At 37.8% G+C, this 21,608-nt stretch overlaps 1 protein-coding gene across 2 annotated transcripts in view; it reads left to right on the top strand.

Moving 5' to 3' along the window:
• The window catches only part of DNAAF11 (dynein axonemal assembly factor 11), a 113,812-nt gene that overhangs the window by 29,611 nt on the left and 62,593 nt on the right, over positions 1 to 21,608 (top strand). For both annotated transcript variants that reach the window (XM_069081312.1, XM_069081311.1), the window contains 3 exons: positions 148 to 225; positions 8,786 to 8,958; positions 17,777 to 17,994. In XM_069081312.1, the coding sequence (XP_068937413.1) occupies positions 148 to 225; positions 8,786 to 8,958; positions 17,777 to 17,994 (469 nt within the window). The remainder of the gene's footprint in view (positions 1 to 147; positions 226 to 8,785; positions 8,959 to 17,776; positions 17,995 to 21,608) is intronic.

Here is a 21,608-nt window from a genome sequence, read left to right on the forward strand (position 1 = left end):
TAGTTCAGCCCCCATCCTTCAGCACTTCTCCTGCTGGCTACAGTGACTTCAGAGATTGTTTGGTTTGGCCTGTCCGTATGCACCATTTGATATGTATAAAAATTATTTTATAATAAAAAACTAATTTAATTCTTTGGTTTATTTCAGAAAATATTAACAAACTAAAGAAATTACAGTATCTGAATTTAGCTTTGAACAACATTGAAAAAATTGAAAATTTGGAAGGTAAGATTTTTCTCTCCAATGTTGAAAATAAGCATAAAAATTGGTTATTAATAAATATTTAGCTATTTTAATAGTAATAATGATTTTTTTCACTTTAAAATATTTTTTTTTACTAACATTTCAGTCATGGACCATTACTTTTCATTATATCTGAGACTTGATGGAGTCTTTCTTGAGTGCCCAGGCTTTTTAAGTTGTTAGGGGCTCAGTATCAGTTGTAGGGCAGACCTAAAGCACAGCTTCTTGATCTTTGTCATGTCATGGAAACTTGCTAAAACTTAGGCACTCTTTCTTAGAATTATGTTTTGGTAAGATTACCAAATAAACTACTCATATTGAAATATAGGTACCAAAACATTTAAAATGGTAATTAGTTGGTACAGCATATTGAGTACTAGGCCTGGAGTCATGAAGATCTAGGTTCAAATCCAAACTCAGACATTCACTATCTGAGTGTATCACTTAACTGCTGTCTGCCTCATTTTTCTCAGTTGTAAAATGTGGGTAATAACAGCACCGAGCTCCCAGTTGGGAGGATAAGATGTAGTAATACATGTAAGTACCTAGCACAGTACCTGGCACCTGGTAGACACAATATAGATTCTTGCTATTATTATTTGTTTTCTTTTTCATTTTTCAAATGCTTTATTACCTTCTGATTTACATCATTCATTTCCGCCAGATTTTGAGTTACAAATTTTCTCCCTGTTTTTCCCCTACTTATTGCTCCAAAACAGCAGTCCCACAGGATATCCCTCCTCCAATCTGCTCTCTCCCATATTTTCTCCCATACCCCTTTCGACTTTTCCAGTAGGGCATGGTGGATCTACAGTGCCTGTATATCTTATTTCCCAATTATATGTAAAATAGTATTAATAATAATGTATATATATATATTTATATATTTTTTAAACATTTGATTTTAAAACTTTGAATTCCAGATTTATTCCCTTCCTCCCTTGTCACCCACCCTTACTGGGAAGATAAGCAGTTCAGTATAGGTTGTACATGTATAGCTAATGCAAAACATTACCATAGTAGATATATTGTAAAAGACTGACTGTATTTCCCTCCCTCCTATCCCACCTCTCACTTGTTCTATTCTCTACTTTGATCTAGTCCCTTTTCAAAAGTGGGTGCTTCCAACTTCCCTCCCTCCTCCAGCCTGCCCTCCCTTCCATTATCGCCCCTCTCATCCCCTTTCCCCCTACTCTCCTGTAGGATGATACTCCCTATTTAGTGTGTATTTCATTCCCTCCCCAAGCCAAATTCAATGGGAATAAGGTTGACCCATTCCCTTTTGCCTTCCTATTCTTCTCCTCCATTGTAACCATTTTCCCTTGCCTCTTCTATATGAGATAGTTTACCCCATTCAGTCTCTCCCCATCTCCTCTCATTATATTCCTCTCTCACCTCTTAATTTCACCTTTTAAGTATCATCCCATCCTATTAAATTGGTCCTGTGCCCTCTATCTATGTATACCTGTAAACATATATACACACATACACATATGTATTCATATGCCCATATAACCTCATATATATGTGTATATATATATTTCTATTCCCTTCAACTATTTTCATATTGAGGAAAGTTTCATCAGTTACAATTATTGTTTTTCCATGTAGGAATGTTAATAGTTCAACTTTGATAAGTTCCTTGTGATTTCTTTTCCCTGTTTATCTTCTCATGCTTCTCTTGCTTCTTGTATCTCAGTGTCAAATTTTCTATTCAACTCTGGTTTTTTCATCAAGAATGCTTGAAAGTCCTCTGTTCCACTGAATGACCATATTTTCCCCTGAAACAAGATGCTCAGTTTTGCTGGGTAGGTGATTCTTGCCCTCAGCGAGAGGTTAGCTTCTCTGTGTCATTTTGTGGGTTCTGTAGCTCCAAAGTTTGTTCAGAGTCCCCTGTTACATGAATTGAGGAAGGTGGAAGCTGGAGCTGTGTGGAGGACCTGCTTCTACTCTGCCATCTTGACTCTGCCCCACCTTGATATTATTATTGAAAAAAAAATTGTATACCCTGGTTTAGAATCTTTAGAGTTTGGTTGTAATATTTTTAAAAATTATACTTCAAATTCAGGGACCCAGTATAGCTCTCCCACTATGTCATGCTTCCTCTGAGTATTGATATACTTACCTTTTTATAATTATATTTTGCATTATCTACATTAATGCATATATAATTATATATTATATATAATATTATATTATCACATTACAATATCACATTATATATAGAATAGTTCACATTACATTGATCACATTTAATAGCTTTATAATTTGCAAAGTTTTTTCATTACTATAATCCTGTGAGACCAGTAATGCAGTTTAATGTGCCCACTTTACAGATGAGTAGACTGAGTCTTAGAGAAGTTACATGACTTGCCCTATTTCACAGGGAAGGAATGTGATTGTGCTCGAACTTGAATTCTGGACTTTTGATTGTTAAGTTTAGTGTTTCTTCTACTATACCATGTTGCTTCTTTAAACATATTTCTTAAAAATGGGTTATAAAGCTATTTTTTAATTGAATAATACTTTAAGTATATTATGATAGTTCTTACTAACTTCTAACACTTTCTCTTAGGGCTAGTCTCACTTTTTTATGATTCTCATTATCATCATCTTCCTTCTTCTTACAAGGAATAAACATTTATTAATCACGTTCTGGGTCATAACATTCTAGTAGGCCATGTTAATTTTTGTATCTAGAATAATCATCTATGGGAGGTAGCATGGTATACATGATAGAATTCTGAAATAGGAGTCAGGAGGGGCTTGTCTCAGCATCAGACCCAATAGTGCTAATGCAATATTCACAGAGTCTATGGTCATTATAAATACATCCATATGGTGCTCAATCAAAAATATAACAGACTTTTCGTATAGAAGACAGAAGCAAAACATTTATTCAGATACCAGAAAACTGAATCCCAAAACAAGCCAATTCCATCATAGTAGCAAAGAAGTTAATAAGCCACAAAAAAAACAGAGAGCCACAGCATCCTTTATCCTTCCCACAAACTAATATTTACTCACAAGCCTGTCTGCTTGCCTGCTGCCCTTTCTCGTCCCACCATCTAGCTGTTCTGACTCTCTGCTTCTTGTGGGCTATGCTCTACCCTTAAGCAAACAGCTCCCACCACAGACTCCATGTGATTACATTCAGCCTATTAGGGGGCAGAATTTATTTTCAAAGCAGTGAAGGTCTTCAAATTCCCTTAGACCTATTAAGCGGCAAGGAAGATCTTCAAATTCCCATTACCCTTATAGACTCTTACTGTATGGCCCTTGGGCAAGTCACTTAACTCTTTTCAGAATCCTCACTAGCCAAATGATGCTAATAATCACTCTTATTTCATAGAGTTGTTATGAGGATAGAGGAGATAACACAAATAAAATGCAAATCTTAGAACATGACATAAATAGGAGCTATTATTACTTTTTTTGGTTTTTGAAGGGGGGAAGGCAGGGCATTTGGGGTTAAGTGACTTGCCCAAGGTAATATGGCTAGTAAGTGTTAAGTGTCTGAGGCTGAATTTGAACTCAGGTCCTCCTGACTTCAGAGCTGATGCTCTATTCACTGCACTACCTAGCTGCCCCAATAGGAGATGTAATTACTACTTTTAACAATTCCATTAAAACTCTGTTTGTGTTGATAAAAGAATTCAAGAGAAACATAATATTAAATAGACCTAAATCATAAATAACTTAAAAATGACCATCTAGAAGACTAGAACTTCCCTTTCCATTATGCTATCATTGCTTTATCTCTTTGCTTTACAGCTTGCACAGTCCCCAGTCTATTCTGCTGCTTTTTAAAGCATTCTTCTCCTCATTGGCTTTTTGGGCCTCTTTTGCTATTTGAGTTAGTCTAATTTTTAAGGTGTTGTTTCCTTCAGTGTTTTTTTGGGTTGCCTTTAGCAGGCTGTTGACTTGCTTTTCATGATTTTCTTGCATCATTCTCATTTCTCTTCCCAATTTTTCCTCCACTTCTCTTACTTGATTTTCAAAATCCTTCTTGAGCTCCTCCATGGCCTGTAACCGGTTCATATTTTTCTTGGAGACTTTTAATGCAAGAGTTCTGACTTCGCTGTCTTCCTCTTGCTCTATGCCTTGATCCTTTTTGTCCTCAAAAAAGGATTCTATCATATCATGCTTTTGTTGCTTGTTCATATGGACAGCCAATTACTTGACTTTTGAGCTCTTTGCCACAGTAGAACTCTGCTTCCAAAATGGAGAAATCTTTGTTCCAAATTGCTGGGGTTTTTGCAGCTGCTGGAGCTATTAGATGGGTGCCCTCCTTACAGCCCCCACACACTCTAGCTCACTGATCACATACCCCAGGACCACTACCCAAGTCTGTGATCCTGATCCAAGTAGGACAAACCAAAAGCAATTACCCTCTGAATGGTCACTTGGTCCCCCTATAATCTGCACGCCAGGAGCTCTGGAACCAGCCACATGGCAGTGGCTGCAGCCACTGTGCCTACTCTGCTTCTTGCTCTGGGTGCAGCTGCCAGACCATGTTCCCCTAGTTCCCAACAAAGTTCCACACTGACCTTTTATTTTGTCTTTGGCATTTGTGGATTAAGAAGTCTGGAGACCACTGCAGTAGCTGGTGATTTACTCTTGTGATGTTTGCTCCAGCTGCTGCTGCTGGTTGAGGCAGCCCTCGGGCTAAAACCAGGGGCTGACTCATGGCTGGGCAGGGTTCCCAGTGTACTGCAATGGACCCTTCCTGCTGGCCTGCTGGGCATCCTTCAGTGGGAGATTTGTTTCTCTCTGTCACTTTGTGGGTTCTGTATCTCTAAAGTATGTTTAGAGTCATTTTTTACATGTATTGGAGAAGGTGGAAGCCAGAGCTGTGCATAAGTCCTGTTTCTACTCCACCATCTTGGCTCTACTCCTCCCTCTCCCCCCATGATTTTTTTCTTATGAACTTTCTCCTCCTCCTCTTCCTTCTCCTTTTTCTTTGTCATCTGCATCCCTGGGAACCCCCTGGGCTCATATGGAGCAGGGTTTGGAGGAGGGATATGTATGAAGGGATATGTACAAGTGAATGTAATGGGAAAATGATGTGAAAAAGGGCCTGTAGGTTGACTGACCCCAAACAGTGTCATACCCCAATGCTGGAAACTGAACAAATCTTCTAAATAAATATTAGCTTATGTCTTAATTTCACCAAAAATGGGTTATGTGTACCCCAGACTCCTACATAGACAGCAATTGTACATTACTGATATCCGGCAGATGGCAACCTGTGACTTTCTTGACAATGTACCCCTTCTGGGCCACTATTCCCCTGTATGGGTATTTTTCTTCTATTAGACTGCAAACTCCTTGAGGGCAGATGTGGTTGCTTTTTGCATTTTTTATTCTCAACACTTAGTAGAATACTTGGCAGATACTTTTACATTCATTCATTCATTCTCTATATTCTTTCTCTTGGTAACTTCATCAGCTTCAATGGGTTCAATTATCATTTCTATACTATTCCCAGTAATAATATCAATTGTAGTCTTGCCCTATTAAGACAATGCATTGGAATCATTTATTTTAGTAGCAAGCTGATGCAGGGAAGTCTCATCATTCCTCTTTAGCAGTGTGGTTCAGTGTTTGATTTTTAAATCAGAGCAATGTAACTGCATAGTATAATTTATGTTGAAATAAATGTGGCATAACAAATAGAAAAAAAAAAACAAAATAAATCACAAAGCCCAAACATATAGCTGTAAAAAAATACATTAGTCATGCCCTAATTGCATTTAAATTCATCATCTTTCTGTCAGGAGATGTGGGGGAACCTTTCTTCTTTATTCCTTTAGATTCATGGTTTATCATTGCATTGATCAGAATTCTGAAGTCTCTCAAAGCTGTTTTTCTCTGACCTCCAGATGTGAATCCGTAACTTTTGCATATCCCATTGGCATCTTAGACTCAATCCCCTCAATGCTGAGCTGAACTTTCTCCCCAAGCCTACTCTTCCTTCTTTACTGATTATATATGGGGTTCCATTGTTCACCCTTTCTCTCATATTTGTAAACCTAAGGTTCTTGTTGACCCCTTTTTCTCTCACTTTTAATAACCAGTCAGTTTCAGAATCCAGTCATTTGTATCTATTCTGTCTGTCCCTCCTCTGGATTCCCACTGACAAGATTATCATTCTCATGATTCTTCCTGCAGTAGCTTTTTAACAAATCTTTCAATATTATCCTTCATGATCTTGCTATAATAATTTTTCTTATGTGTAGATATGGGGGAAAAAGTGGTTCTTTGTTACAAAATCACTGCTTATGCTCCAGTGTAATATATGTAACATGTTCATTTCATTAGTAACGAAATGAATCAAGTTAATATTCTTTGACCTGGCATTCAATGCCTGTGTCAGTCTTATACTAACCTTCCTTTTCAGCATTATCTTCTATTAATCCTCTCTATCTTATCTGTATTCCAGTCAAATTGAACTATCCCATTTCCTTAGAACATGCATAACATCCTTCTGTCTCTTTGTCTTTGTTTAGAATGTTCCTTCTGCCTGGAATGTCCTTTCTCCTCTACTGAATTGCTATCATTCTTTAAAACCCACCTCAAATGCCACCACTTCCATGGAGTCCTCCCTAAATCTTCTAACTTCTTATTAGGACCTCACAAATATTTGTTTCCCAACTCTCTTTATACTTCTGTAGTACCATTTTAAGGAAGGTTGAAGAGGGAGCCTCAGATCAATTTGGTAAGTTCCTTAATCAGTTCAGTGAGATAACAGAGAATGACCCTATGTTGGAAGGCGTCCAGGATCACACAGCTAGTAAGTGCCTGAGGCCAGATTTGAAACTTATGAAGATGAATCTTCCTGACTCCAGGTCTAGCACTCTATTCACTGTGCCACTTAGCTGCTTGACAAAATGCTCTTTTTGACATTCAAAGCCCTTCATAATCTAACTCCCTCCTCCTTTTCCAGACTTTATATACCTGCCACTCTTTGATCCAATGACACTGGAACAAGACACTGCATGTCTTAACTCGTAACTTTTTTCTGGCTGCTCCTCTGACCTGGAATGCTCTCTTTTGTCATAGAGATGAGAGCCTACTGGCTTCTCTGGATACCTTTTGCTGCTGTTCAGTCCTTTCAAGTCATGTCCTATCCCATTTAGGATTTTCTTGGCAAAAATACTGGAGTGGTTTGCCATTTCCTTCTCCATCTCATTTTACAGATGAGAAAACTGAGGAAAATAGGGTTTAATGACTTGCCCAGGGTTACACAGCTAGTAAGTTTCTGAGGCTGGATTTTAACTCAGGTCTTTCTGACTCCAGGTGATCTATCCACTGCACCACCTAGCTCTAGGGACCTAGGTAATCCCTTTGATTGTCTTGCAGTTAATCCAGCTGCTTCAAAGATAAATAGTGACTGAAAGTCAGGAGAGCTCTCCCACTTGATATTGTCCATGGAGTGTTTGTATAGGAATTGGGGACCCTGTTACTATTACCCACATTTGGGAGAAAGCTATATGTCATGAGTGCTTAAAATTTATTTTAGAGATTTCTCTATGCTCGTAGGTGGGGACATTGAACCTGAAGACCTACTCTGGGTAAAACTTGGATTGATTTGGTCTTTGTTATACCAGATTTCTTGCAGGACCCTGGCTCATGGATTATTTGGGGTATTATAGTTATATGTGTTCATATTCTGTCTCCCATTAGGTGGTGATTTCAGTGAGGGTAGGAACTATATCTTAACAGTGTTCTGCACACAAAAGACACTAAATGTTTGTTAAAGAACTGAATGACTTTTCACCTCTCGTATTTCACAATTCACTTTGTTTTGCAACTGTAATGCATTTATCATATGTTATGGTGTATTGTACCGTGTTTCCCCGATAATAAGACCTATCCCGAAAATAAGCCCTCCCCTTACTGTGTAAGATTCCTCTAAAATAAGCCCTCCCCCAAAAATAAGCCCTATTGAGATTGCTACTGTAGTGAAGGTGATCTCCTGTGCTACACGCTATATTACGGTACCCTCTGTATGCACCATCCCACCCCCCCCGTGAAACGCACGCCGTGCTCTGAGCTGCATCCAATCAGAGCTGCAGCAGTGAGCGTGTCATCCTGTTTTTCCCCAGCGATTTACTTATTGAATAAAGGTACATTTTTTTTGTTCACATTTACCTGTTTATTAAAACTGCTGTCAATGTTCATTAAAATAAGCCCTCCCCTGAAAATAAGCCCTCTGGTGTTTTTCTGTCCAAGAAAAATAATAAGACAGTGTCTTATTATCGGGGAAACATGGTAGTTATCTGTGTGTTTTATCTCCCTTCTACTCTATGAACTCTTTGAGGTCAGTGATTGTGACTTCTCTGTTTCCTTTAGCACATAGTGTAATGGCCTGCTCACAGGAAAAGCTTAATAAATTTAGAAAGTTAATCAGTAGGTAAGCAGTGGTTTACAAGTGTTATGCCTGTTATTGATACTACACACAAGTGCATGCATTCTTTGCTACTTATATTCTTTCCTTACCACTTACTATTGTTTTACCACCATTTACCCCCCACAGGATGTGAAGAATTGGAAAAACTTGATCTGACAGTAAATTTTGTTGGAGAATTGAGCAGCATTAAAATTCTTCGCCATAATATACATCTTAAAGAAATTTATCTTATGGGTAATCCATGTGCAGACTTTGAAGGATACAGAGAGTTTGTGGTTGCTACTCTTCCACAGTTACGAGTATGAATATTTTAATGGTTCTAAATACTTCAGTACCTTGTCCTAAACTGAGCTCACTATCTTTCTCCCCAAACTTTCCCATTTTCCAAACTTTCCTAATGCTGTCCAGGACACCACCATCTTTCTATTGTACCAGGCTCACAACATAGGTGTCAGCCTTGACTCCTTACTCTCTCTTGTCCCACATATCCAATCTGTTGCCAAGGTCTATCGATTTTTCCTTTGTGATATCTCTCAAACATGCCTCCTTCTCTCTTTTGATACTGCCACCACCCTGGTGCAGGCCTTCATCACCTCACACCTGGATGGTGCATCTGCCTGCGATAAGTCTCTTACACTCAAGTCCATATTCTATTGATCTGTTTAAGTGATTTTACTAAAATGCAGATCTAACCATGTCTCTCCCCTACTGAATAAATAAACACCAGTGGCTCCTGATTACCTCTAGGATCAAATACAAAATTCTCTGACATTCAAAGCTTTTCCTAGCCCAAATTCCCTTCCTACCTCCTTGCTCCACTTTTCAAATATTCTTAATACCTTGTTATACCTTAAACCTTCTTATACCCCTGTAATGTTAACGGGATTTAAAATCTTCCCGACCCATCAGTAGGCCTCACGTAGAGCCCATTAAGGGAAGCTTGCTTAGGGGAGGCTTGCTTGTAGGAAGGTTTTCACACCTTTTGCTAATTTTTAATTAGGCACTGAGTCATGAAGGTTCTGATGCTTCTGGCTCTGAGAAGTGTATATATACTCTGAGTTGGTATTTTGCTTTGGGGACTTGCTTATGAGAAAGATCTTGTGATTCCCTGGTCTAGATTCTGATTGACCTTATGGTCAGAGCTCCTCTACTGCTTAGATATAAAGGCTCTTTTGACCCAGGAATGTATGTAAAGTGTATAGTTGATTCAAATAGAACCCTGTCTATTGGTCTTTATTTCTCTTCTTGTATTTTCTCTCAAATTCAGAGTGCTGACTTTTCTCTTGAACTACTGAATGTAATTAAAAAAAGATTATTGACCCTTTAAACAGCTATATTTCTTAGTAAAGCAGTTCTAAGAACCTGTGCTAGCAGCCATCCTGGGTATGCCAGTGTGGTTGCTGCTACAGTCCACTCTTGTCCCATGCTACCATGTACTCTTTGATCCAATGACACTGGCTTCCTGGCTGTTCCATGAATGAGACACTCCACCCTTTTGATTCTGGGTATTCTCTCTGACTGGCCTCCATACCTGGAATGCTTTCATTCCTCATCTCTACTGCTGACTTCCCTGGCTTCCTTTAAGTCCCAGTCAAAATCCAGTCTTCTACATAAAGCCTTTCCTAACCCCTCATTTATAGTGCCTTCCCTCAGTTAATTATTGCCTGTTTATATAGTTTGTACATATTTGCTTCTTGTCTCTCCCATTTGTTTGCATGATACTTGAGGGCAGGAATTGTCTTTTGCCTTTATTTTATTTTATTTTATTTTTTTGGTATCCCCAACACTTAGCATAGTACCTTGCAAATAGTAGGTACTTAATACTTTTTTATTGACTAACAACGACATAAAAATCCTAAAATTAAAAAAATAGAGTATTGCTAAATTTGTTCAATTTTGTCAGTGAATAAGATCTTACATAGGTGGATCATTGTAATATAATGCCAAGAAAAGGCAATTACCCAAGGTTCAGAATACCAGCATAGGTGCTCTCCATTTTATTCAGTGACCAACCAAGAACAGAGAAGATCAAAACATGACATCATTCCAAATACAGCATTTACTAAATGTGATTAAATAATCTCCAAGGACTACCCCACCCCAGGACCTTCCAATCATTCAATCAATTACAAAGTTCCTGGTCTAAATACTTCTCCACCCCTAGGCTATACCTTCATTTAGTCCACCACAAAGCCCCTCTTCTCAAATGGAGTTTAGTTTCCAAACATAAGTAAAATACATTCATTTGCTCAACCATAGAACACAAAAAGGTCAAAAGTTCCCCACCCCTGGATCACAATTGAATCTACCCCAGAGTTACATCAAGTTTAAGCACAGCACCTAATACCCAAATGGAGGTCTTTTCTTCATCTTGACACGAGGCAAGTTCTCAGCAATCTTAGTTCCTGGGGAGACAAGGCTTAGCAAGGCCACAAGATGCATTGCCAGTCCCTTCATTAATTCATCCTCTGTCTGTAGAACAGTCCTAGAACCCCTGAAAACATTAGCAAAACCCTCTCCTAGGATTTCTGTAAACATACAACAAGAAAATCCTTCTTCAGGGCTTCTGAACCAACAGAAAGGTTCCCAGACCCCTGCAACAACAGCACTGTCCTTCACCAGTGGACAGTATTCACTCTGTCTGCAGGACAGTCTCCAGACCCCTGCAACAACAGCACTGGCCTTCACCAGTGGACAGTGTTCATTCTGTCTGCAGGACAGTCTCCAGACCCCTGCAACAACAGCACTGTCCTTCACCAGTGGACAGTATTCACTCTCTGTCTGCAGGACAGTCTCAGGGCTTCTTAGCCAAAAGCCAGGTTCCAGGACTTCTTCAACAACAGGACTGTCTTTCACCAGTGGACAAATCTGGCAAAACAACATCAAAACAGACAGACAAAGTACCAGCAAAACAGCCATGTCTCCTCAGTCCTTGGCAGCTCAGGGGGCAGGTCTCAAAAGTCCAGGGCGATTCAAAGTGGCCCCAGCAATCTTTCTCAGTCTCTCTCTCTCCCTCCACGTGGGTGCTGCTTCCCAAAAAGTCTTCCGCCTCCCTCTTGTCTCTCCAAATCTATGTCACCAGCTCCTCCCAGTTCAGGACTTTCTTTTCACATCAACAAGTCCATTCCACAGGTGGGATTAACAAGCTCTGGGTTTTAACACAATCAATTTGAAAACCAAGCCAATACAGGGGAATCTTTAAATGCCATTACTATCACAATCATATAGATAAGATACCTGAAGTTTATTACCTTTAAAGATCGAAACTTTTTTGTATTTTGACAACTTTTATGGAACCCATTCTAAAAGCAGTATATATTTCCCTGCTTTATAAAATATAATATAATAAACATAATTTAGTCTTTTTATGACATAACATCATCATGTATGTAAATTATTACACTATATGACTCTGAGAGATTATTGAAGTTTTCAAGATTTTTTAATTTGTATACTAAATGGTTCCAGACTGTTATAAATTTGTAGATGTTGTTGTTTGTCCTTTGTGCTCATAAAGGACCAAAATAATCACATTGTCAAGGTCAATATATAGTGTGTCTGACTGTGGCTGACCATACCAATACTAACTTGGAAAGCTCTAGCACATCTTGGGCACAGATAGTCTACATGACCATTTGGGAAGGAAATGTCTTCAAATTTGTGAGACAGATGTCTCTAAATGCATTTGTAGATAGAATTGTGCTGTGTCCTTCAGTAATAGTTCCATTTTATGAATATTCCTCTACAGTGGGTTTTTTAATTTTAAATTTATTTTTTGACATTCATTTAAAAAAAAAATTCTGAGTTCCATATTCTCTCTTTCCCTCCCGCCACCCTTCCCATCCATTGAAAAGGCAAGTGAAGTCATGCAAAACAGATTTCCATATTAGCTATGTTGCAAAAACAAACAACAAGAAAAATAAAGTAAAAAAAAAACAATGCTTGGAACTACACTCAGTTCATCAGTTCTCTCTTTGGAGGTGGTTAGCATTTTTCATCATGGTTCTTTAGGAATTGTCTTGGAGCATTTGTCTTGATCAGAGTACCCCTGTCATTCACAGTTGATCATCCATATAATATTGCTGTTATTGTGTGCAGTATTCTCCTGGTTCTGCTCACTTCATTTTGGATCACTTTATGTAAATCTTTTCAGATTTTTCTGAAACCATCCTGCTCATCATTTCTTATTAGCACAATACTGTTCCATCACAATCATATACCACAACTTTTTCTCCATTCCTTATTTGATAGGTGTCCCCTCAGCTATAAATATTCTTGTACATATAGGTACTCTTCCTTTTCTTTGATGTCTTTGGGATACATACCTAGCAGTGGTATTGCTAGATCAAAGGCTACACACAGTTTTATAACCCTTTGGGTGTAGTTCCAAATTGTTCTCCAGAATGGTCAAAGTCATAGCTTCACCAGAAGTGTTTTAGTGTTTCTGTTTTTCCACATCCCTTCCATCATTTATCATTTTCCTTTTATGCCATGTTAGCCAATCTGATAGTTAGCTCAGAGTTGCTTTAATGTCCATTTCTATAATCAGTAGTGATTTAGAATGATTTTTCATGTGACTTTTGATAGCTTTGATTAGAGTAGTTATCTTGGTGTAGCTATTTTTTTTTAAATGAGCCATAATGTTGATTTTTCATTTAATGTTTTGGGTGTAATTAATGTCTTCCTTTTTTTGGCTTCATTTCTAAAACTCATTTCCCATGATAGCCTCAGGCTGGAGAGCATTCTCAGGCCATTAGGGAAATTTTGTTTCCCTGGTTTCTCTGAAAATTATCCCTCATTCAGACAACAAACTGTGGCCAGCATTGGCTGATTGAGGCTTGTATTCCCCCAGGGCATTATCGATCATTTGGGCTCCTTTAAGAGGCAGGGTGCCAGGTTTTGCCTCAGAAACTTTGTGGAGGATGAAATATATAAAAATAAACCTCTGGGTAGGGCTCATTTTCTTAAACTATGCCATGTCTTACTGAGACCCAACAAGTCTGACCTCCTGGTTCTAACTTTGCCATAACCTCTTCTTGAAAAAGACATTTCTGTTAACTAGCTTAAGACCTTCAGGGTCCTGTAGAATCTGAACAACATCTTTAACTGACTCAGTGTTTGAAGCTATTCATTAATTTAAGAAAATCACAAAATTATAGAATGCCACTGTTGGAAGGAACCTCAAAGACCGTCTAGTCTAGCTTCAGCCTCTAGTTAGGAGTAACCCTGTTCCTTCCAACACAGTCCATTCACTTTTGGATCACTACTTATTAGGAACTGTTTTCTTACATTGACCTGAAATATTCGTTTCTTATTCCTATTTCTACTCTTTAAGGCTAAGCAGAAAACACTTGAAGAAGTATTTCTTGGAAATCTCTAGGATAAACATCTCTTGCTCCCTTTAACTGATCCTTATATTTCATGACTTTGAGCTTTTTGTTACCCTGCTTGCCCTTCTCTGGGTTTTCTCTCATAGGACTTATTGATGCCCTTCCTAACACATGGTACCCAGAATTGAACACAATACTCCAGATGACGTCTAAGTCAGAGGATAATGGGATCAAAACTTCCCTTGTTTTGGTACCTGTATCTTTGTTATAGCAACCTCAGGTAGCATATATTTTTTTGGCTGCCTGTAAAGCCAAGCATGAGCAGCTCTCCTAAGGACTGCTGCTGTGAATAGCTTTAAGATTCTGATCACATAGTATAGTGAACTCTCTATTTATTCAGTAGTAACTAAAGCAAAACATTCGCAGAAACCAAAGCTTAACATTCACAAGGATGGGTTACAATCTGAATTAATCAATGTAAAGTACCCATCTAAAGTCTTCTTTCATCTTGATTGGAGACTGGCTTCCAATCATCCTTAACTGAGTCATCCTTAAGGAGTACAAAGTACAAAGGTCTCCCACCCTTAGGTCACAGTAAATCATAATCTTGTCAGTCAGACTAAGTACCCAAGTAAAAGTCCTTTCATTTTGACTCAATGCTACTTCCAAACTCCATGGTTCCTCTTCCATGCTCCCAGCACTTGCCTGAATTCATCCAACTGTCACCTGGATTCACAGGTAGGCAACTCCCAGCTCCCAGTACAGCTTTTGGTCCAGCTCCACACATCAAGCTTAGCAGAACCACAACAACATTCATTCATGATGCTGGCACCATCATTAGTTCACTTTCTGCCTGTGAAATCAATTTAGACCAACAGAAATGGCCTCTGTCTGAGAAATGAACACAAATCATCATTAAAGTTCCAGGACCTCTGAAAACATCAGTAAAACCCTCCTTCAGGATTTCTGTAAACAGACAGCAGGAAAGTCTTCTTTCAGGGTTTCTGAACCAGCAGTAAGGTCCCAGAGTTTCTGTAACAACAGCAAGGTCCTCTATCAGCAGACAGATCTAACAAAGTAACATCAGTACAGACAGACAAAGTGCCGACACCACAGACATCCTTCTTCCCAATTCTTCTCAGTCCCAGCAGTGTTCCAGCTTTTATGTCATCAGCTCTTTTCTGTTCCACCCAGCTCTTATGTCCTTCCTTTTCCAGTCTTTGGCAAGTTCCTCCCACTGTGGGCTTCACAAGGTAAAGGTTAGCTGTTTCTAACAAAGACTTAATATAATCACAGGTGAGGCTCAAAGGCACTTGAAGAGCTGAAACACAGAGCTAAGTACTTCTTTGCTTTCCATTACTCTGCCTCATGACATCATTGGCTTATTTTGAGTTTGAAATCCACTATAATTCATAGATCTTTGTACATACAAACTGCTCTCTCTCTGGTCCCCTATCTTATACTTCTGAAGTTGATTTTTTGAGCCCAAGGCAAAACTTTACATTTATTACTATTAGGCTGCATATTATTTATTTGGACCATTCTTCTAACCTTTCAAGATATTTTTTGTACACAACACTTTCATCAAATACATTAACTATCCTTCTTGGTTTTGTGTTATCTCCAAATTTGACAAACAGGCTATCTTTGCCTTTATTCAGATCATTGAAAAAAAGTTAAAAGTTAAACAGCACAGGGCCAAGTGAAATTCCATAGATCATTCCCCTGGAGATTTACTTTCAAGTTGACACCAAATCATTAATGGCTACATTTTGGATTTGACTGCTCAGCCAGCTATTAGTATTCTAAATATACTTAGCTGAACTAGCAGCTAGTTGATGCAGTGAGTAGGATACTGGACCTGGAATCAGAAAGATCTGAGTTTAAATTTTGTTCTAGACACTTACTAGCTGTTTGACCCTGGGAAAGTCACTTAACCTTGGTCAGCCTTAGTTTCCTTAAAATTAAAATGGGAATAATAACACCACCTACCTCAAAAGGTTGTTGTGAGAATCAAGTGAGTTAATATTTGTAAAGCACTTAATACAGTGACTGGCACATAGTAGATGCTATATAAATGCTTAGTCCCTTCCTTCTTCCCTAACAGGACAATTGGGATTAAGTGACTTGCCCAGGGTCACAGGACTAGTACATGTTAATCTGAGGTCGGATTTGAACTCAGGTCCTCCTGACTCCAGGGCTGGTGCTCTATTCACTGTGCTACAAGCCACCCCGTTTTTGAAATTTTAAACCCTCTACACCTTAGCTCCCGCCTTCCTTTCAAGCCTTATTATGAATGACTCTCCTCTTCATTCTAGCTAAACTGATCTTCTAGCTATTCCCCACACATAGCATTCCTTCTCTTGTCCCAAAGCCTTAACATTGGCTGTTTCTCCCCACCCCCATGTCCCTCAGTACTTGGAATTAGATTGCAAGCTCCTTGAGGAGAGGGACTATCTTTTGCCTCTTTTTGTATCCCCAGCACTTAGCCCAGTACCTGGCACATAGTAGGAACTTAATAAATGTTTATTGGTTGATTGATTGATTGGAATACACTCCTGCCTCACTTCTGCCTCTTTGAATTTCTTTTCTCCCAGCTCAATTCATACCCTTTCCTACATGAAGTTTTTTCTGATTCTCTCCAGCTGCCAGTGCTTTCTCTATAAGTTTCCCTTGCATTTAAAAATATATTTATAGGCTGCTTCTCCTATAGGATTTTAAGTTCCTTGAAGAAAGAGCCTTCATGTCGTATAGCAGACACTTAATAACTACTTGTTAATTGACTTCTGGAGTAAAATTCTACAACAGAAATAAGACCAGGAGAAATGGCAAACTCCCAGCAGTGAAATTCTGAAAACTGTCTTCAGAGCACACTTCCAAAAAGAAAGAAAAATGCAGTTGTTTAAATATATCAATATGTATTCATATTTTAAAACCCAGATTTTATAAAGATATGAAGAAAATGAAACAGAGCTAATCATTGACAGAAGGGTTAATTTAACATTATTACTGCTGGTAAAGATAATTAACAAACTAGATTAATAAAATATAATGAGCATTAAATTATTCCTCTTAGCTGGTGTATCTGATAAGTATCAAATATTCATCAGAAAGTTAAATATTTTGTCAGTCAATAAGCATAAGTACCTACAATATGTTAGGCACTGTGTGTACTGAATATGGGCAATATAAAGAAAGGCAAAAAACAGTCTCCTCTGTCAAGAAGCTTATGGTCTAATGAGAGAGACAACATACACATACCTATGTATAAACAAGATATGTAAATTGGGGATAGTCACAGAAGGAAGGCAGTAGTATTAAGGAGGCCTGGAAAAAGGTGTCCTCCAGAAGGTGAGACTTTATCTAATACTTGAAGAAGCCAGGGAAGTTGGAGGCAGAGATGAGGAAGGAGAGTTATTCCTAGCCTGGGGAACAGCCCTTAAAAATGGTATAGGGAGATAGAGGGTCTTGTAACAGCACTAGTAGGGATTGCATTAGATTGCAGAGTGCATGAGGGGATTAAGAAGATGGAAAGATAGGAAGGGGGTAAATTTGTAAAGGGCTTTGAACACCAAACAGGATTTTCTATTGGATCCTGAAAGTAATGGAGCCATTAGTGTTATTTTTCATGCATTACTTAAATTGTGTCACTATTATGCCACATTATACATTCATATAGTTAAAATATTCCAACCAGGGTCAACATAAAGTCCATTTGAATCATTACTTTTGAATAATCATTTTTTATTGTTATTGTTATAATTATGACTATGATTTTATTATAAAGCGTTTGGATGGCAAGGAAATAGAGCGATCAGAGAGGATTAAGGCATTGCAGAACTACCCAGTAATTGAACAGAAAATCAGAGAGCAGGAAAAGGCGTATTGCCTCAAAAGATCCAAAGAGAAAAAAGAGGCTGAGAGAAAACTTCAAGAAGAAGAGAAGGAAAACAGAAGTAATCCAGACGTTGATGGACATTGGTACACAGACACTGACAACACTATGTATGTAAATTAACATTCATATTTATTGTTTATTGGTGATTCAGAAATCAGTCAAAGTCACAAAACTTCTTTTTCATATCAAAGTTTTTACAATTTCATTTTACATTCAGAGAGACTTACTTCCAAGACCATAAGTTTCCAATTACTTGATTACAAATGACAACTCTATGGGTTATGACCACCAAATGGTCCTCCTAATAAAAGTATATTTTGATAATTGTACTTCAAAATATTGATTTCATTTGTAAGTCTAAATGTTTTATTTCATTCATCCCAAGACGGGATCTATAGGCTTCACCAGGTTAAAGGGGTCCATGATGCAAAAAAGGCTCAGAAGCCTTGTTTTCCATCAATGTATGTGCAAACCTCCCACTAACGCCCAGTATTTCCAACTTATCATTTAAATTGTGTCTTAAAATGCACTCAGCAAAAGCAGTGGAAAATATATGATTTGACTTACTTATAAATCTACAGGTCTGCTTTTATGAAATATTTTGAAAAGTTGTGTGTAAATAAAATTTTAAAAAATTAAATCACACTGTTATTATTACAAGGGAAGTATTACACTTGGACTTCTGTGGCATGTTCTTTTGCAAAGCATGTCCCTGGTTGTAAGCTGCAAGATCACAAAATTGCCCCGGTTATCTTTTGTATTTTTCAGGTTTTATTTTATTTATTTTTAGACATTTATTTATTTTTTTTTAAAGCAATAGGGGTTAAGTAACTTGCTCAAGGTTACATGGCCAATTATTTCTAGGTGTGGTGCTAAGTATCTGAGCCTGGATTTGATCCCCAGGTTATCCCGACACTGGAACCGGTGCTCTTATTTGCTGTGCTACCTGGCCGCCCCTAGACATTTATTTTGTATAAGGAAAAGACTCAAATATTTCTTCAAGCCCAACTAAAGAGTCTAATATTTACTAATCTTTTTGTTTTTGCTCATTTTTTCTGTTTCCTCCAGTCACACTATTCACAGTAAGTGTGAATATATTATTCATTGACATTGGGCCTGAAATATTGGTTAATTTTAAACTAATCTATTAACAGTTTTTCCTTGTGAAATCATTTCAGAGAAAGGGGCTTGCATTGTAATGGTTTTCTAATAAAAGCATATGTGCATTTTGCATTTCATTATGTATTTGCTGATAAATAATTTTCTTTCATGGATTTTCTAAAATTTTAATTATTTAGATTGCAAAAGGTTGAAAGTGGCACCCTATAAATCCTTTTGCCCAGCAAGAAGGAAAAAAAAAGAGAAAAAAATATAGCCAGTTTTTTTAGCCACAAATATCACCATGGTTTTCTAATGTGGTAAAATTTACACTGGAAGCCTGCATATAAGCATGCATCAGGAATTTTCTTTTTAGTCATTAAAATTATTGTGCATATCATAATATGCCTCTGTAGTTAGCTGGAAGTGAGACCTTTCTTTTGTGTCCTGTTTTTTTTTTCTTATACAAGGTGTCCAAAAAGTATTAGTGTACTTTGAAGCTTCAATAGCTAGACTTAAGGAAATTCTTTTAAGTTTTAGTAGCTTACATTTACACCCAGCCTTTTTAAACACCCTATGTTTACCATTATAGTAAGTCATTGCTCACAAGATAGGAGATTAAATTATTTGCATGGAAGAAACTGCTGAATATATACTTTATATTTCCCACATTCCCCCTGAAGCTTAACTACCCATTTGGTAATGATCCTCCCTGTCTCTAACTTCACATATGTTTTTGATTACTCCTCTGTATCATTGTATTCTACAGTTATTTATGAATTTATTGTGTTTTTAGTCATATGCAGAGTGAGCTTGGTATGCAGAGGAATCATGTATCTTTCCTATAAGCTTTGTATCTCCCCCAGGACCTAGCATGTAAGTTTGCATGTAGTTCATGCTTAATAAATAATTGTAGAATTGAACAGAAATATTTCATCCTTTATAAAAACAACTGGTTTATTCAATCAGACAACATTTATTAGGCACTTGAAATGTTCCAGGAACTGTTAAATGCAACAGAAACCAAGAAAAAGTTTAAAATGGTCCCTACCCTGCAAGGAATTTACATTCCAATAGAGACAAAGGGCAGATAAAGAAGTATATACAAGAAGCATACAGTAACAGTTGAATTCATTAGTAGCTGCCAAGATCAGGAAAGGCCTCCAGCAGAAGGTGATATTTGAACTGATTCTTGAAGGAGTTGAAAGATTCTAAGAACTGGGTATGAGGAAAAAGAGCTTTTTATAGATATCTCATGCATATTGGCACAGAGATGGGAGTGGAGGCAAAGCAAAGTCAGTATATTGGATTATAGAATGAATTAAAGGAAAAATGTGTAAGAAGATTAGGTAGATATGAGGGTACCATATTGTGAATAGCTTTACATATCAAACAGGGTTTATAGTTTATCTTAGAGGAAATAGGGAGCCATTGAAGTTTATTGAGTGTCAGGAGGAGGTGATATGATCAGATCCATACTTAAGAAAATCACTTTTGTCAGCTTTATGGAGGATTGATTGAAATGGAGAATGACTTGAGGCAGGGAAAACAATTAGGAAGCTATTGCAATAGTTCAGACAAGAAATAAAAAGGGCTTGAACTAGGGTGGTGACTGTATAAGTAGAGACAAGACGATGTGTATGAAATGTAGAGAAAAAAAGCAAATAAGATTTTGGCATCTGGATATGTGAAGTAAATAAGAATGAGGAATCAAGGATGATGCCAAGGTTACAACCATGAGAGATTGGAAAGATGGTAATATTCTCAATAGTAATAGGGAAGTTTGGAAGAGGGGTGAGTTTTAGGGGAAAGAAAGTGAATTTTATTTTGGTGACACACTGAGTTTGAGAGTTGGAAATGTCCAGTGAGCAGTTGGTAATGTAGGGCTGGAGGTCAGGAGAGAGACTAATAGATCTAGGAACCATTTTCATAGACATAGTACTGTGACATGGTAGCTGAAGAGATCACCATTAAGGGAGTATAGAGAGAAAAGAGAAGAGGTTGCAGAATAGAGCTTTGGAATACACCCATGACATGAAGAAAGCTCTAGCAAAGGGGGCTTAGAAGGAGGAATTGGGCAGGTGGGAGAACCAGGAGAGAGAACTTAAAAAAAATATCCAGAGATGACAGTATCCAAAAGCGAATGGTCAACGATGTCAAATGCTACAGAGAGATCATAAAGGATGCATGTTGAGAAAAAGGAATTAGATTTGTCAAGTAAGAGATCATTGATAACTTTGGAAGGAGCAGTTTTAGTTGAATGTTGAGTTTGGAAACCAGATTGCAGAGAGAGTGAAGGAAGAAAGGAAGGAAGGAAATAAGCATTTATTAAGCGTGTTCTGTATGGCAGGCAGTTCTGTCCAGGTTTCTAATGGGAAAAAGATTCTCTTTCCAAAAGAAGTGCTTTCCAAATATTATCTCATGTAAGCCTTACAACAAGCCTGGAAGGTCAGTGCTATTATTATTCCCATTTTACAGTTGAGGGAACTGAGGCAGTCACATTAAATGATTTGACTAGGACCATACAGTAGTAAGTGCCTGATGCTGGATTTGAACTCAGGTCTTTCTGACCCAGCATTATTAGTAAGTAGCAAAGCCAGGATCCAAATTGTTATTGGCGGTT

The sequence above is a fragment of the Petaurus breviceps genome, unplaced genomic scaffold, assembly GCF_028583685.1.
Source record: "Petaurus breviceps papuanus isolate PSGF00001 unplaced genomic scaffold, PetGlider_PUasm1.0 98, whole genome shotgun sequence".
In the NCBI taxonomy this organism is placed as follows: Eukaryota; Metazoa; Chordata; class Mammalia; order Diprotodontia; family Petauridae; genus Petaurus; species Petaurus breviceps.